General features: G+C 46.3%; 2 protein-coding genes across 2 annotated transcripts in view; both read right to left on the bottom strand.

Annotated features, from left to right (window-relative positions):
* Positions 1 to 716, bottom strand: part of LOC111166155 (zinc finger protein 77) — a 28,950-nt gene extending 28,234 nt beyond the window's left edge. Inside the window, exon 1 of the mRNA XM_089905667.1 lies at positions 626 to 716. Coding sequence (XP_089761793.1) covers positions 626 to 631 — 6 coding nt within the window. The 5' untranslated portion in view covers positions 632 to 716. The remainder of the gene's footprint in view (positions 1 to 625) is intronic.
* On the bottom strand, positions 4 to 15,416 carry LOC149744088 (uncharacterized). Its single transcript, XM_089905673.1, has 4 exons — positions 15,006 to 15,416; positions 3,977 to 4,103; positions 1,733 to 1,913; positions 4 to 1,317 (listed from the first exon to the last, which is right to left on the bottom strand). The coding sequence occupies exons 1-4, from the start codon at positions 15,414 to 15,416 to the stop codon at positions 210 to 212; spliced, it is 1,827 nt and encodes a 608-aa protein (XP_089761799.1). The 3' UTR covers positions 4 to 209.
* Between the last annotated feature and the right edge of the window lie 1,483 nt (positions 15,417 to 16,899).

The following is a 16,899-nucleotide window of genomic DNA, read 5'->3' as shown; positions in this document are numbered from 1 at the left end:
TGGGATCCCTATTCAGGATGAGGCACTTAAAAGGAAAAATCATATTTCTTTCCATTAAAAAAATTTGTCTACCCTGAGTTTTCAAGTATAAAATAAGTGAAGTGCTGAAGGTTTCCCAACATTCTTTCCATTCATAATGTTTCTCTCCTGTGACTGCTCCATTTATAAGATTTTAAGGGAGAATGAAGGCTTTCCCATAGTTTTTCTATTCAGAATTTTTCGCCAGTGTGTGTCTTCATGTGTCTTTGCAGGGATATGAGACACCTATAGGCTTTTTCACACTGCTGACATTCATATGGCTTCCCTTCACTGTGGGTTAGCATGTGTCCTTGCAGGGATCTGGGATACCTGAAAGCTTTCCCACACTGCTGACACTGATAGGGCTTCTCTTCACTGTGTGTTTTCATATGTTCTCGAAGGGATGAAGAAGTAATAAACGCTTTCCCACATTCTGTACATTCATAGGGTTTTACTCCACTGTGTGTTTTCACATGTTTTCTAAAGTATTTGGGACAACTGTAGGATTTCCCACATTCCTTACACACATAAGGTTTCTCTCCAGTGTGGATCCTCACATGTCCTTGCAGGGATTTGAGATAGGGGAAGGCTTTGCCGCACTGCTTACATTCATAGGGTTTTTCTCCACTGTGTGTTCTCATGTGTTCTCGAAGGTAAGTGCACCAACTGAAAGCTTTGCCGCACTGCTTACATTCATAAGGTTTCTCTCCAGTGTGCATTCTCACATGTTCTCGGAAGTGTGAGATGCGAGTGAAAGCCTTTCCACATTCTTTACATTCATAGGGTTTCTCTCCAGTGTGAGTTCTCACATGCCGTGCAAGTTGGCAATAATAACTGAAGGATTTTCCACATACTTCACACATGTGGATTTTCTGTCCATAATGACCTCTCTCATGTTCCTGAAAAGATGAGGGACAAGTGAGAGCTTTTCCAAACTTCTTACACTCTAAAGACTGTTTACTACGGTCACTCTTCACGCACCTCTTAGATGCTCTCCCAGCATCCTGATGTTTTTCGGGTTTCTCTACAATGTCTGTTTCCCTGGGAGGGCTTAGGCACGATATACAGCTGAAGGCTTGCCCACGTTCTTCACATGGATAATGTTTGTGTCCAGGGTGAGATCTTTGCTGATTCTTCTGGAAAGAATGATCCCTGAAGGCTTTTCCACACTTAATGCATTGATGTGGCTGAATTCCAGTCCAATAACTCTTATGCACAGTAAAATCTATAATCTGATTCAGGGTTTCTAGACATTGATGACCTTCTTTACCTTCACAGAGACTCTCCACCAAATGATTTCTGTTCAAAATAGGAAGCACAGTATTAGGGATTAATGATTATAAGTGATTTCTTAATTATTGATTTGTTGATGGTTATTCATTATTATTTTGACTACACATTTGCCATTTTCAATGAATGGGCATGTTTTCAGCACTCTATGCATTGTGACAAAGTGCAACAAGTTTAATGCTTCAGCTGAGGGCTCAAGCAGAGCCATAACTTTCAGTGTTTTTTACATACGAGGTTTCCTGACCAGTGTTTCCTACTGAATTAAGTTTTAGGAGCTCCATACCTACATCACATTTATAAAAGTAGTTTTGTAAGAATTCTGTGAATAGACAATTGTTTAGCTAAGTTTACACTTTTTCTTTAATTTTAAGTGAGTCTAATACTCTGCCGAGATTCCCCTTCCCCTTGTGGGAGTGCCACTCACCTCAAACGCCTCTCCTGAGTTAGATGCTGATCTTGCATGTTATGAAATGCCCAGTTTTCTCCCAAAAAAGACCTGGAATCATTTCTTGTGAATCTTACTACTTTCTCTTCACTGCATAGTCCAGTCTCCAAAATATCCCAATGAGTACTTGATCTACTGGTTTTAACTTGAGAGCAAGAACCTGCAATAATTGGTAACATAATTAAATCCATGGGAAAGAAATGGTGGGATAAAGGAAAAAAAAGAGACCACATGTAGATTTCTTTCCATTCACTAATTCAAAAATGTAAAATAATTTTATAAAGGAAGGAAGAAGATGTGTGATATATCAGAAATATATATATATATATATTTGGTCATTCAGATGACCAACATATATTTCTCAGATAAATCGGGTCCTTATCCACAGTTTCCTGCTCGGGGATCCTAAAACCCTTGGAATTTCCTGAGCAGTAAAAGCAATGGAATAATATGTGGTCTCTTGTGCTCATTTCCAGAAAACGCTTCAGGATCAGAAAGGTGAAATAGGTGTCTTGTTATTCATAAAAAGCCCTTTCCATCCCAATTGGGTTTATATTAATGAAAAAAATTGTTAGAAAGAAGTATGGGGGCTGGTTGCCAATGGAGACACCATGTGATTAAAGGGTTGAAACTTTCAATCCCATCCACACTCCCAGACACCCCAACACCTCTGGGGATGGGGGAGGGGCTAGAGATCAAATCCACTGCCAATGGCCAATGATTTCATCAACCATGCCTATGTAATGAAGGCATGAAAAAAAAGTTCAGAGAGCTTCTGGGTTGATGAACACGTGGAGATGTGGGAAGACTGGCACCTGGAGAGGCACAGAAACTCCTTTTCAAAATCTTACCCTATGCATCTCTTACATCTGGCTGTTCCTGAATTATATCCTTTTAAAATGAACCTGTGATCTAGTAAGTAGTATGTTTCTCTGAGTTCTGTGAGCCACACTAATAAATTAGTTGAACCCAAGGAGAGGGTCATGGGAACCTCTGATTTATAACCAGTTGGTCAGGAGGACAGGTAAAAGCCTGGACTTGAGATTGGCATCTGAGGTGGGGGAATATGGAGTAAGTCTTAAAGGACTGAAACCTTAAGCTCTGGAATCTGTGGCTATCACTGGGTAGATGGTGTCAGGATTGAGTTGAATTCTATGATGTGCTGCTGGCCCAATAATTGTTTGTTGGTGTGAGGTGCTTTAACACATGTGCACATGCACACACACACAAACACACATTAGAATTGGGTCCAAAACAAAATTAACACCCACACACCCACACACACATTGGAATTGGGTCCAAACCAAATTTAACACACACACAAAGAAAAACTCTGAGGACCTCAGCTATTTGGAACTTTAGCCATCATAGGGAAAATGAGTCAAAATGACAGACTCTTCACTAAGAAATACTTCAGAAGAGATACTTCACAGAAGCAAAGCAGGCAGGAACTGGGCAAAATACACACTCCTAAATGCTCCCTTCGTAAGAGGAGCTACAGAAAGACTTCTGAAGTGGGCAAAGATGGATGAAAAGTCCAACAGGGAAGCCAAGTCACCTTCTCAAACACAGAGTGACAAACGTCACCTTCTCAAAGACAGAGGCATGTTTCTAACAGTTATGTCCAAATATCTCTCCCTGATACAGAACCTGCTCCTCCAGAGAGGTGTGCCCTCCTGGTGATCGCAGGCACAGAGGCCCTAGAGGAAGCCTATCTCCAGTGACCCAGCTGCCACTAGGAGATCAGATGGTGCGTGGCTGCTGTCCTGCTCGTGGAGAAAAGCTTCTCAGGGGGAGGATGGAGGACAACAAGCCCTCCATGAGATGGGCCGATTCTCTGGTCCTCATGTCATTGAGGATGGGTGAGTTTGGGTTTAACTGCAGCAAGATTATCAGGTCAAATGTGTACTGATCGCAGTGTAACTTTCACAGGTTGAAAACCGTAACGCTGCTCTCACTGCCCCAAAGTAACACTGGAGACCACGCTCACATTTACACAATTAGGGAGCCTCAGGATTCTGATCAAGAGCAATAAAAATCAATTCAATATAGAAATATTTATGGTCATGGAAAAGCTATTTGACTCTAGGTAGGTTCTATAAAGGTGGGGACCACGTCTGCCTGTTTTTCAACATATTTTTATTCCTTGGTTCCAGTAAGAAAGAACATTGTAAGAAATATTTGTTCCCTAAAGACTAAGTGCAGGGAAGAAGCCGTCCTCACCCACGGAGGCCAGGTTCCTGAAGGTCTCCAGCATCACGTCTCTGTAGAGTTTCCTCTGAGCCAGGTCCAGCAAAGCCCACTCCTCTGCGGTGAAGTTCACAGCCACGTCCTCAAAGACCACCGAGTCCTGAAACAGCCACAGGTTCCGTGTCAGCAAGGCTCCCTCTTCACCCCCATGTGTGGGAGGATGGGGAGGCCAACAGTGGGGAACTGGACTCAATTCCTAGGACTCCTGAGCTTACACTCTTGTGGGAAATGAACACACACAAGCCAATCAAATGCATTTTACTCAGTGATGGTAAGTGCTGGAAACTGAAACAAAATGTAACAACAATACCTGATAAACACTCATGCACACATAATGAAAAAGAACGGTTTTTACTGAGATAGAGCAGACTGCGAGGTATGACACATACTGAAAATGAAATCATCATTCAGATGACATGGAAATGGACACTTGGCCTGCTCATAAGTTATTTCCTAGAACTGGAGCAGACTGTCAGGAGGTCGTGAACACTGATTTTCCAGGGCCGCTGCATCTGAACCACTCTCGCCTGGACTGACGAGCATGTAAAAGCCTGGGCCAGTCCCCTCATATCCGACAGAGTTAGAGATACGAACCCCCTGCCAGGATGAGGTGGACACCGAGGGCACAGACGCAGGCCAGGGCCCAGGGCCTGGGACACCTGTGGGGTAAGAGGAGGCTTGGTTCCTGAGGGATCTGTGAAGCCAGCAAGTCCTCTCAGATAAATAATCAAGAAATCAAGAATAATGCCCTACGAAGAAGAGTCATAGAAGGATCTGATGGCATTAGAGCCAAAGATGACTTTAACACAGGGAAAAATCACCAAATTAATGTTTTTAGGACAATATGGTATGACTCTACACCCTTGAAATATAAAGCAAACTATCTTTATCAATTAGAATTTTAATTAAAAATATATTCCGAAAATTGAAATGATAAAATATTCCACTACATCAGCTACAAAGAAGGCAAGGCTATCTCACCCGGGCCTGCAACTGGGGTTTGCTAATCACACACCTGAAAATATGGGACATTAGTCATCAGGGAAATGCAAATGAAAACTACAAGCAGATACCTCTTCCTACCCACTAAGAAGGCTATAAGACAGACAAACCGATGCTGGCGAGGATGTGGGAAAGTTGGAACCTTACAAACTGCTGGTGGGAAGGTAAAATGAAGCCACTTTGGAAGACAGTCCAGCAGATCCTCAAAATGATAAACACAGTTTCACCATATAACACAGCAATTCCACCCTAGGTATCTATCTACCCAAGAGAGGCGAAAGCAAACACCAACACGAAAACTAATACACAGGGACTTTCCTGGTGGTCCAGTGGTTAAGAATCCGCCTTCCAGTGCAGGGGACACAGGCTCGATCCCTGGTGGGGAACTAAGATCCTACACACCGCAGGGAAACTAAGTCTGTGCACTGTAACGAAGAAGATCCCACGTGCCACAACTAAGACCTGATGCAGCCAAATAAATAAATATTTTTAAAAACCCCAAAAGTAATACACAGATGTTTACAGCAGCATGATTCATAACAGCCAAAAAGTGGAAACAACTCAAAAGGTTATCAACTGATTTGGATAAGCAAACACAGTAATCTCACAACAGAATATTATTTGCAACAAGAGGAATGAAGTACTAATCCACGACACAAAATCAATGAACTTTAAAAACATTAACAGGTTTCACAAAAGCCCACAGGCAGTATCATATCATTTATGTGAAATGTACAGAATGAACAAAGCTATAGAGACACAAATTAGATTAATAAACTGCCTACACGAAGGGCGGGTGGAGGCTTGGAATGAGAGGTGACTGCCAGCAGGTACAAGTTCTTTGGGGTGATAAAAATATCTAAAATTAGAATATGAGGACGGTTGTACAATCCAGTAAACATTCTAACACTTCTGAATTTTACAGTTTAAACCAGGAAACCTTACGGTTCATAAATTATACCTCAATAAAAACTGTTTAAAAAATAGATTCAGGGCTTCCCTGGTGGCACAGTGGTTGAGAGTCCGCCTGCCGATGCAGGGGACACGGGTTTGTGCCCCGGTCCAGGAAGATCCCAGATCCCACATGCCGCGGAGCAGCTGGGCCCGTGAGCCATGGCAGCTGAGCCTGCGCGTCCGGAGCCTGTGCTCCGCAACGGGAGAGGCCACAACAGTGAGAGGCCCGCGTACAGCAAAAAAAAAAAAAAAGATTCAGACTAGCTAAAAACATGTTCTTCTTAATCTAATGGCAATTTTATTCAAAAGCACCAGAACTTGGGCAAATAAAAGAATATGAATTGCTTAAGGAACAAAGTTACAAACGTTTCAGAGATCCAGTAGGTTGAGGAGATATCACAAACCAATTGTCAAGGATGAAACAAGTGCCCAGAGATGGAACTTGTTGCATGATGTTCTATTTCTACAGGAGACAAAAATTCAGTCTGGTTTTCTTTCAAGACTACAGGCTGAAAATGGTGATTCCCCAAACTGCCTTAACAGAGATTTTCTGGAGAGAAGTAACGCCGCACATTCCACCATGTGTGAGCTGAAAGCAGAGTGGGCCAGTCATGTTCAACTTGGAACTGCTGTCACCTACGGACTGTTTCCACCCACCAAGGAGAGCTCCTGGAGAAGAGTCCTCCCAATACCCTGCACCATCCATAAGCCTGATCATTTAGGAGTTGAAACTCCTAAAACGGCCCCATCAAGAAAGAAAAAAGACAAAAAATAACCACTTTCAAAAGCCCAGAATGAAGAGCTGGCAGATAACACGGCTCAGCAAGAAGCAGCTCCCGAGGATGGGCTGAGTGGATGTGAAGCCTTTAAGCACGACTGGCCCTAAAGATGATGAACGATGCTCAGTCTTGGAGATGAGGAAAGACTGTCTTTTCAAAAAGGAACTGGGCTCAAAATCTTTCATAGTCTTCCCTAGTATGGAGGGAGGTTTCCATAAAGCACAATTTTTGATACCATTCTTGGGGGGAAAATGTTGCAAGCTGACAGTTCATGAAAGATGTAGTTCTAGTACACTATTTCCACGCACCTGCCTTAATAACAGGTGAACAGGTCACTCTTCAGTATACTTTATGGAGCCTGTTGAGCTTTGAAAATGGACAAATATGGGAAATAATAAAAAATTAGTATTAAGTTAAATGATCTTATTCTAGTAAACATGATTTTTTTTTAAGGCATATGAAGTGCTTTGCAAACTCTCATCCCAATGGAGCAAAATACCGATGAACAATTATTCCCCCGCAGGATCCATATTAATAGAATCTCATCTTTAGTTAAGTCTTCATCTCGTCTATCTCCTTATCACTGAAGCATAAATTTCTTGAGAGCAACTGAGATACCAGTCTTGGAACTTTTTTACATAATCTTCTTGTCATTCCTTCCTACTGTTCAATGGGGAACTGCTCTTCTTTACTAAACAGATATCTGTGTACACCACTGGGTTGCTCTGGGTCAAGATGTGCTTCATCATGAGAGCTTTCAGGGTGTGTGGAATGGGAGAATATAAAAAACAAATCTTCCCAATGCATTTGAGCAGAAGTGCTGGTTTCCATTTAAAGCCTCTCTCTGCTGCACATACCAGGATGGGAGCAAAAGATGCCTTAATATGTCATGTGTCACGTGTCACATGCTGGAGACAATAGCTTAGTGTCTGTTTATCTTCTGTTCTGTGTTTTTAGTATTGCATGACTGAGGTCTTCTGAATGGTTTATCATAAAACCACATTTCAAGTCTTGTTTCTGCTCAGAGAGTCTTTTCAAATATCCAAATGTATTTCTCACCCTGATCTCTTGGTAATAATAGACATAGAAATCTCTCTAATGCTGACCTGCAGTACATGCTTGAGTTTTAAAATCATTAATAGAGGAAACTAATGGCGTCATTTTACCAGGAAATAATACATGCAGGCCTTGGCAACTCTGTGGGTTTAATTCCAGAGCACCACAATAAAGGAAATATTGCAATAAAGTGAATTACACAAATTTTTTTGCTTCCCTGTACAGGTAAAAGTCACATAGTCTTTTAAGTGTTCAATAGACTTATGTCTAAAAAACCTTGTACATACATTTAAAAACACTATTGCTAAAAAATGCTGACCATCAGTGAGCAAATACTCTTTGAAAATGGCACCCACAGACTTGCTGAGATGTAGGGTTGCACAACACCTTCAATTTGCAAACAACACAGTATCTGCAAAGTGCAACAAAAACTGAAATGCAAGGGACTTCCCTGGTGGTCCAGTGGTAAAGAATCCGGGTTCCAATGCAGAGGATGAGGGTTGGATCCCTGGTGGGGGAACTAAGATCCCACATGCCGCAGGGCAAATAAGCCTGCACGCCACAAGGAAGAGCCCACGTGCCACAACGAAGATCCGTGTGCCACAACTATGACCCGACGCAGCCAAATAATAATAAAACAAACAAACAAAAAATGACAATCAACAGACACCAACATCAGAATCACACATGGAATTATCTGACAAGGATTTTAAAGCCACTGAAAAATACTTCAGTGAGTAATTACAAACACACCTGAAACAAATAAAAAATTGAAAGTCTCAGCGAAGAAAGAAAAGATACAAAGAAGAACCAAATGGATATTTTAGAACTGAAAAATACAATAACTGAACTAAAAAACTGGATGGTTTCAATACAGAATGAATATGACAGAGGAAAGAATCAGTCAACTTGAAGGTAGAACATCAGAATTTACCCAATCTGAACAACAGAGAAAATAGACCAAAAGAAAAGTGAAAGAGCCTTAGTGACCTGTGGGACAAACACAAAAGATAAGACATTAGTACCACTGGAGTCTCAGAAAAAGTGGAAAAAAGTATGCAATAGAAAATTACTAGAAGAGGGACTTCCCTGGTGGCACAGTGGATAGGACTCCGTGCTCCCAATGCTGGGGGCCCAGGTTCAATCCCTGGACAGGGAACTAGATCCCACATTCATGCCGCAACTAAGAGTTTGCAGGCCACAACTAAGGAGCCTGTCTGCTGCAACTAAGACCCAGTGCAACAAAATAAAATTTTTAAAAAACTACTAGAAGAATTATAGAAATGAAGAACAGTTGAGTGGCTGTCAGAAGTTAGGGGTGAGGGTAAGAAGGAAGTGGGGTTTGTGTGACTATAAAGGGATAGCAGGAACTATCTTTGTAATGATAGAATAGTGCTGTATCTTGATTGTGGTGATGGCTATACACATGTACACATGATAAAACTGTACACACACATACACATACATATAAAATTGGTGAAATCTATAAAAACCAAACAACCCTACACTTTCAAGTAATGGAACAAAAATGTCTTACATGCTTGCACACTGAGTCACAGGGCAGAACACTGTATTGAGGAGGACACAAAGGGGAAGAGCAGCCAAGTGTGAGCCGCTCAGATCAGCAGCCTGCTGCCCACGGTGCACAAGGAAACCCCAAGTCAGAAGGTCAAAGCCATCCGAGCTGGATGAGTACCCCCAGGGCAGGGGGAAGGACTGAGCTCCACCTAAGTATAGGAATGCCCCCTCCCAGGGCCTCAATTCTCACCCAGGAGGAAACGCTCAAGTTGAAGTTCTGACCCAGAGAAACTCTCTAATTCATCAACCCTCTCAGCAGCAGTTGAGCCCAAGGAGCCTTCCCCACGTCTGATCTTCACAGACTCACTCAGGGTGCACACATCACACTCAATCCACCAACTCATTGAATGAGGCCAAAAGCAAAGGTCGGGAGACAGCCGAGGGCAGCACAACCTCAGAGGATAAACCGCCCCCAGCACTTCTGGAGCTGGATGCCCTGCCCCATGCTCGTGCCATCAACAGCTCCTTCTGTGGTGGTTCTATGGTCTGTAGGCCACCTGCAATGGGGGGATGGGGGAGATGGGGTGGGGCAATACCCCAGGGCACCTTCCTTCACCTCCCTCACAGGCTCAGCTTGTCCCCGACCCAGATGATGCACCTGCAACATGATGATCCCTGTGGGTCATTTACATGAGATGAAGACCCGTCTCAGTGTGTAAATGAGAACCTGCAGGATCACTGCTTCCTCCTGTGTTCATGGATAATGCAGGAGAGGGAAATTTTAGGGCATTTTTATGATTTGAGGAACAGGATACTGCTCATCCCTTTCAGAAGACAGGCATCAGTTCACTAATATCCTCATGATGACAAGCTGTAACTCATTTAAAAAGAAGTGAGCAAGTCTCAGTAGCACTGGTCACATTCCACAGAATTTCCACTAACCTCTGTTGACCAGGTAGTAACAGTGGACCAGGATCAGACAGTGTCACAACTCTGTACCCTTCATGGAAGAGTCACTACAATTTCTATGAATCTTTTTAATCCATCTCTCCACCCATTTCACATGAAGGGGTGGGACTGCCTGCATTTCCTGAAATTCTTCTTCCTTTTTATAAAAAATAAATTTATTTTTGGCTGTGTTGGGTCTTCATTGCTGCGCGTGGGCTTTTCTCTAGTTGCAGCGAGCGGGGGCTACTCTTCATTGCGGTGCGCAGGCTTCTCATTGTGGTGACTTCTCTTGTTGTGGAACACAGGCTGTCGGCGCGCGGGCTTCAGTAGTTGTGGCTCGCGGGCTGAGCAGTTGTGGCGCACAGGCTTAGTTGCTCCGCAGCATGTGGGATCTTCCCGGACCAGGGCTTGAACCCGTGTCCCCTGCATTGGCAGGCGGATTCCTAACCACTGCACCACCAGGGAAGTCCCATTTCCTGCAGTTCTAATGGAAGAGAAAACATTTTCTATACTGAGACACTTCTCCCCAGAGGCATCTCTGGTTAAGGCCCAAAGGCCCAGAATAATACAAGTCAGCAGGAAAGGGCAAAGACCTGAGACGCTTACTACCCTCACTAAGGAGAAGAAACCAGGCAGAAAGAATGCAGAATTTTACACTTGCTGAAACCGGAAGCTGGATCAGGGGAAGATATTAGTGCTGAGCTGGACCCAGAGGAGGCTGCTTACAGGTGTCAGGGGACAATGCTGAACCCTCCCTGAGCCATGTGCTCCTGGAAACTTCGATGGGAGGTGAAAGGGCCCCCCACCCTTTGCTCTTCTGGAAAACGGCAGGCTGCAAGAAACCACCCCCGTGCCCCACCTGACTCAGATAAGACTCACACGGAGGCCCCCTGTTTATCCAGGACAAGGCCAGATGCAGCCCCCTCAAAGTTCCATCTCCACCTCATCAGTGATTAGCGGAACTGTTCCCCCCACTGACCAAGCAGAACAAATGCTTGTTGGCCAAACTTTGGTTCAGCTCCTCTCCTTCCCCCTGACCTGGCCTCACCGCAGCCAGACGACAGACCCCTAAGGACAGGCTGGCCTCAGGGATCTGCTATCCGAGCATCACACCTGGTCCCTCCTGGTGGTGTTTATTCCTCTGTATAAGAGAAAAACTCTCTTTGCCCAACTCTTGAGACACTTGCAGATCTTAGGGTCAGATGTCCCCCTTCCTGCAGAGCCCCCTGTGCCTGGTGTAACAGACCCTTCTCCCACTGCAGGAACTCATTTGAATAAAGGTCTCTTGTTGTAAAGTTTGTAATTTTTTTAATGCCACAGGGTTGACCAAGTGTTCTCAACGGCCCTTGTGAAAATTAAAAAAGAGAAAACGCACTAAAAAGAAGTGGGGGTGGGTGCAGAAGGGAGAGCTTCACCCAGAACCACTTGACATCAATTACAGGAAGAAGTGTCAATTACAGCCCCCAACAGAAAAATTGAAAACGCGAAAGAATCAACAATTACAGGCCCCAACAGAAAAAGATGTACATACATTGCATCTTCTCAAGAAACTGGCTACCCCAGCAACTAGCCAATGAGAAACCAGCATCAACCTAATTCTCCATCTCTCCACGGACTTTACATCAATACAACCCCTCCCAACTCCCTCCTTTTTCTCCAATAAATAAGTCTGTTGGACTTGCCTATGGCTTTTGCTATACCTTGTCTGTCCCGAATTGCAATTTTTTGCTGTTCCCAAATAAATCCATTTTTCCTAGTAAATAACTGTTATTTTTAAGCTCAACATCCATTTTTTTACCTAAACTTTACTCAGGCTTCTTCCCAAATGCCCCTGACTCTGGGTCACTCCCCGCTACAACTCCCAAACTGAGCATCACTGAGCTGCAGAGCAAATCCCCTCTCACCTGGGCCGAGGACGCCCTGACCACAGGACCTCTGGTTCTGTCAATCCGCCTCCCTCTCACCCTCCTCTCACAGAAGAGAAAAGCCCTTTGCTGTGTGGTTGGAGACGCTGGCACATCCCTGAGATCCGAGCCTCGGCCCTATCGCAACATTAATTGCAAAATAGTCTCCCTGACCAACCCTGGACTTGACATTATCTCTCAGGTCCAGGGCGGGACCCCAGCGCCTTACCGCCCGCTCCGGCGGCTCGCCCCATCCTCGCTCATACACCCACCGGGACAGGGACTGGGTCGGAACTCACGGGATCCCAAGTTGCGGTCGAGGGCGGAGACCCGAGTTGGGACCCGAGACCCCACGCGAGGACCGGACAGGACCCCGGGACCGCGCGACGCGGTCGAGGGTGGAAACTAGGGTCCGGACCGGGGTCAGGGAGTCCTATCCTGCTGCCGCTTCCGGCCAATTCGAACCAGCCCCAGACGGTCTCGGCGCCAGCCCCACGCACTCACCATTTCAGCCCCTCTCCGCGCATTCAGGTCGTCCTCCCCGCGGCCCTGCAGCCCAACAGCTCCGGCAGGTTAGAGCAACAGCGACGGGACACCTGAGGTCCCCTGAAGTAGGTGCGACGGAATGCCCGGGCGGCTAAGAGCGACGTCACAACGTAAGCGAATGCGCCCGCCCCCGTCTCTGATTGGATGAGGCTCCAAGCCTTCGCACCTTAATTGGACGGGTCTCTAGGCACACCCCCTTCTTGGGCCCTGATTGACAACAGGTGCAGGTCTGGATTCTGAGTGAATGGCGGTCTGTAGGTCACGTGACGGAGCAGGGCGGAAGTGCGGGTGGTTGGCTTCAGCCCTTTACTGCCTGGCTTTCTATGGGGCGCCAGACTTGGCTGCCCTGGTGGACTCTAAGCCGAATGTACTGCTGGCCAGACAGACACAGCATCAGCCCACAGCTTGCAGTCCCTTTCTCCTGAACAGAAATGTGCCACTCAGTTCCCCTCAGTGCCCCCCGTCCAGGGCTGCCCCCCTAAGTCCGGGAGCCAGGACAGCAGGGGACAGGTGTGAAAGGAGAATCAAAATGGAGTCAGTATTGCTAAGAGAGCACTCTAAAATGCAGGCAGGAGGCCACTGAGGATGTAGGGCTTATGCAGGTCTCAGCCCAGATGGAATCTGAACTTTTGACCACTTACTGCCTTAACGCAGGCATCCAGAACATCTGCCCAATGACCCAGAAAGTCAAGATACTTATTGGACCCTTCCCCTAAATAACTCGTGACAGCCTATTCCTTAAGGACAAATTTTTCATTCCCTGTGTCAGTCTATCATAATTCATGCCAGGCAACTTTAACAACCCTGTGGCTTTTCCTTTAATAAGTCTGTTACTCTTCCTCCTCCCTACAACACTTTCAGTGTTACGCTGCTGATGAAAAATTAATGAATAGTCGATCTAAAAGAGAAAATAGAAAATTTTGTTTAAGCCTATGAGAGGATTATAACCCAGGAGACAGTCTCTCATAAAACTCAGAGGGCTGTTCCACTTACTAGAAGTCTAAGACCATCATATACATTTTTGAGGCAAAGGAGCATATATCAAAATGACACAATGACATCTCACATAAGGTTCACCAAAAATACATAGTCTAGATCTGCAGCAGATCAGCATGACCCCTGACAGGATTAGGAAAGGTATGTTATCTTGGAGTTACATTGCTGGTGGCAGAACGAGGAAAAAAATTTGATCTTTCTGGTGGAGCAGACATTCCTACCTTTGAGAAGGTCTGTTAATGCATAATGCAGATGCACAATGCACATTAGGGAGGGCCCAATAAGGGCAGAGAGTAATGTTATGCTTAAATTTTCTTTCTTATGCCTCAAAAACATAAATTGTATTCCATCAACTCAAATCTGGGTCCCCCAAGTTGCAATTCCGAAGACCTCAAATAAGCTCAATACTGATTACTGTTCCACATGACACAGGAGGGCCTGGGGAACCTCCCGAGTCAGGGGTCGGCCTGGGGGCAAGGTCACTGTGAATCTGTTCCCAGAGTACAAAGACACTCTGTGATGCTCCCTGCATGTATTCAGGGGCCAGCCCCACTTTGACATTTTATCTTTGACACCAGGAGATCCGGCCCTCCTGCCCACACATTTGGGCTTGACCAAGTTCTCTGTGTCCTGTTTCTTACCCCACATCGTCAGATTTCTCCCCACAGGTTCCTGGACAGGGTGTCGCCCCCACGTCTGAGCAACACTGAGGTTCCGAACAAGCCCCTGATCAGCTTCTCCAGACAACAGGTGACCAAAGGAGCCCTGTCCAGTGCAGCCACGCTGGCCCCGCACTCCGCCCTCACTCGCCCAACTTCCCTCCTGCTCGCCCTCCTCACACAGAAAAGCCCTTTGCTATGTGGTTGGAGACGCTGGCACATCTCTGAGATCCGAGCCTCGGCGCTATCGCAACAGTATTTGCAATACAGTCTCTTTGACAAGTCCGGGCTTGACTTTATCTGTCAGGTCCAGGGCGGGTCCCCCACGCCCCAGCGCCTAACGGCCTGCGTCGGGAATAGTCCTGTCCTCCCTCCGACCCCCACGGGGCCAAAGACTCGGTCCGGACGCCCCCGGACCCCGAGCAGTGACGGAGCAACACGGCAGGTCCTCAGCCCGCGGCCGAGTGGGAGACTCGGGTCCGGATCCCGGGTACCCACCCCGAGGCCGAGGGGGAGACTCAGGTCGGGACTCTGGGGTGGGTGGGACGCGGGGAGACCCTGGCCCGGCCGTCGCTGTCGGCAAGTTTCGGACCGTTCGAACCAGCCTTTTCCCTGTTAGGGCCCTGAGCGGTGCACTCACCATCTGTGCCTCCTTTCGGGTTCTGCGAAGCGTCCTCGGGGCGACCCTCCGACCTGGGCAGGTGAGACCGACGGAGACGCGACACCTGAAGCCGCGCAGGACAAGTTCGCACAAGCGCAGAAAAACTTCCGCGGGCTGGGAACGCGCACGCTGCCCGCCCTCTTCGGGGCCCGGGCTCTGATTGGACAGTAATACTTGCCCCGCCCCTGCCTTGATGGACAGTCCTCCTAGTCCCACTCTATCCTGATTGCTTTGTCCGGACCCCGCCCAGTCGCCGCTCATTGGACAGTTCAACCAGACCCCGCCCCTACCTCCGAATGACAGGGCACAGGGACACGCGTGGCTGATACGCCGGCCTGGGAATTGGGCTCCGTGCAGAACGGGCTCTGGGCGCGGCACACCCTGTGGCATCTGCTCGGTGGCTCCCCTGTGTCCTCCTCCTGCACCTGGAAGTCCAGACTCAGTTTCCCCGGGGATCGCTCCATGCCCGGAATGAGGATGAGAAAATACGGGTCATAGGGCTTTGTTGATGGAAATAAAAAATAAACGATCTATAATAGGAATAGAAAAATCTTTTGAGCCAAACTGAAGACTAGAGCCCTTAAGACGGCCTCTCAGATAACTCAGAGGACCTGCGCAGGAAAAGCATGGTTTTTAGCACCGTTTTCTATCTTGTAAGAACTCTTAACAGCAAACAATGCAGGGAAACATTCCTTCAAGTTTTCAAAAACGAACAGATCAGGGACTTCCCCAGTGGTCCACTGGTTAAGACTTCGTGCCCCCAGTGCAGGGGGCGTGGGTTCAACCCTTGGTCAGGGAACTAGATCCCACATGCTGCAACTAAAGACCCCGCATGCCACAATGAAGATCTCGCGTGCTGCAACTAAGACCCGGTGCAGCCAAATAAGTAAATATTTTTTTAAAAAACGGCAAAAACAAACAAACAACAATAACAAAAAAAAAAACCCAAAAAACAAACAGATCAGCACATAGGCTGCAGCAGGAGGCAACGAGTAGCTATCGAAGGAGGACCAGCATTGATGTCCTAGGAAGGGAGACATCTAGTCTTTATTTTTAACACGGACATCTTTTGTTCTGGTCAATGTGCCCTTTAATAATTAAAGCAGACAGACAATGTGTTTGATAGGCCACAAACAGGCCATTTTAGTTAGTACAAAATTCGAGTTAAATCATGTATAAGTCCGAATAACTTCCCCATACCTCAATAGGTGAAAATTTCTTTCATCAGCTTGGTGATCTCCAGTGTCAGGGCATGGCCCAGGGCAAGGTCATGGTGGAAACGTGCCCTTTAAGAACAAAGACTCAGTGACACCACCCACCATGTGCAACGCAGGGTCAGGCCTGGTCCATGTGTGACCTTTAACAGCAGGAGGCTCTGCCCTTAGTCCAAGCTCCCACCGCTGGGGCTTGAGGTCAGCTACCCAAGGCCCAGGGAACTTTACCCCATGGGAAGTCAGACCCTGAGGTCCCAGTCTCTCTGCAGGACTGGTCTCAGCACAGACACTGAGATGTCACAGTTCTCAGGTGTGCATTTTATACTTCAGGGAAATTTATGTCAGATCAGCTTTTAGTCAGTCTCCGTGAATTTTGAAATGTAAAAAGTTATATTTCCTTTTTCACACTGTATAGTGATGGTTGGACAGCTGTGCAATGTACAAAAAGCCACTGAGTTTTACACTTAAAAGTGTGAACGTTATGGTATGTGAACTGTATACTCATTTAAAAACAATTATAAGGCCATTATAGCCATGATAACCCTACCTCTTGGTCACCACTAAAATACTTTTTTGGGGGCTTCCCTGGTGGCGCAGTGGTTGAGAGTCCGCCTGCCGATGCAGGGGACGCGGGTTCGTGCCCCGGTCCGGGAAGATTC

Source organism: Delphinapterus leucas, unplaced genomic scaffold (genome assembly GCF_059928025.1).
Source record: "Delphinapterus leucas isolate spDelLeu-1000000601 "Yukka" unplaced genomic scaffold, BTC_Dleu_Yukka2 spDelLeu_asBTCV2_sq25, whole genome shotgun sequence".
NCBI classification, from domain to species: Eukaryota; Metazoa; Chordata; class Mammalia; order Artiodactyla; family Monodontidae; genus Delphinapterus; species Delphinapterus leucas.
This window is presented reverse-complemented; position numbering and strand designations above follow the sequence as displayed.

Bases quoted from the DNA above. Each gene is read 5' to 3' on its own strand.
- LOC149744088 (XM_089905673.1), bottom strand. From the start codon at position 15,416: ATGCCACAGGGTGTGCCGCGCCCAGAGCCCGTTCTGCACGGAGCCCAA. The intron at 1,914-3,976 runs GTGAGGACGGCT...CAATTATTGCAG, and splicing joins CAGGAACCTGGCCTCCGTGG to GTTCTTGCTCTCAAGTTAAA. The intron at 1,318-1,732 runs GTGAGTGGCACT...TATTTTGAACAG, and splicing joins ACTCAGGAGAGGCGTTTGAG to AAATCATTTGGTGGAGAGTC.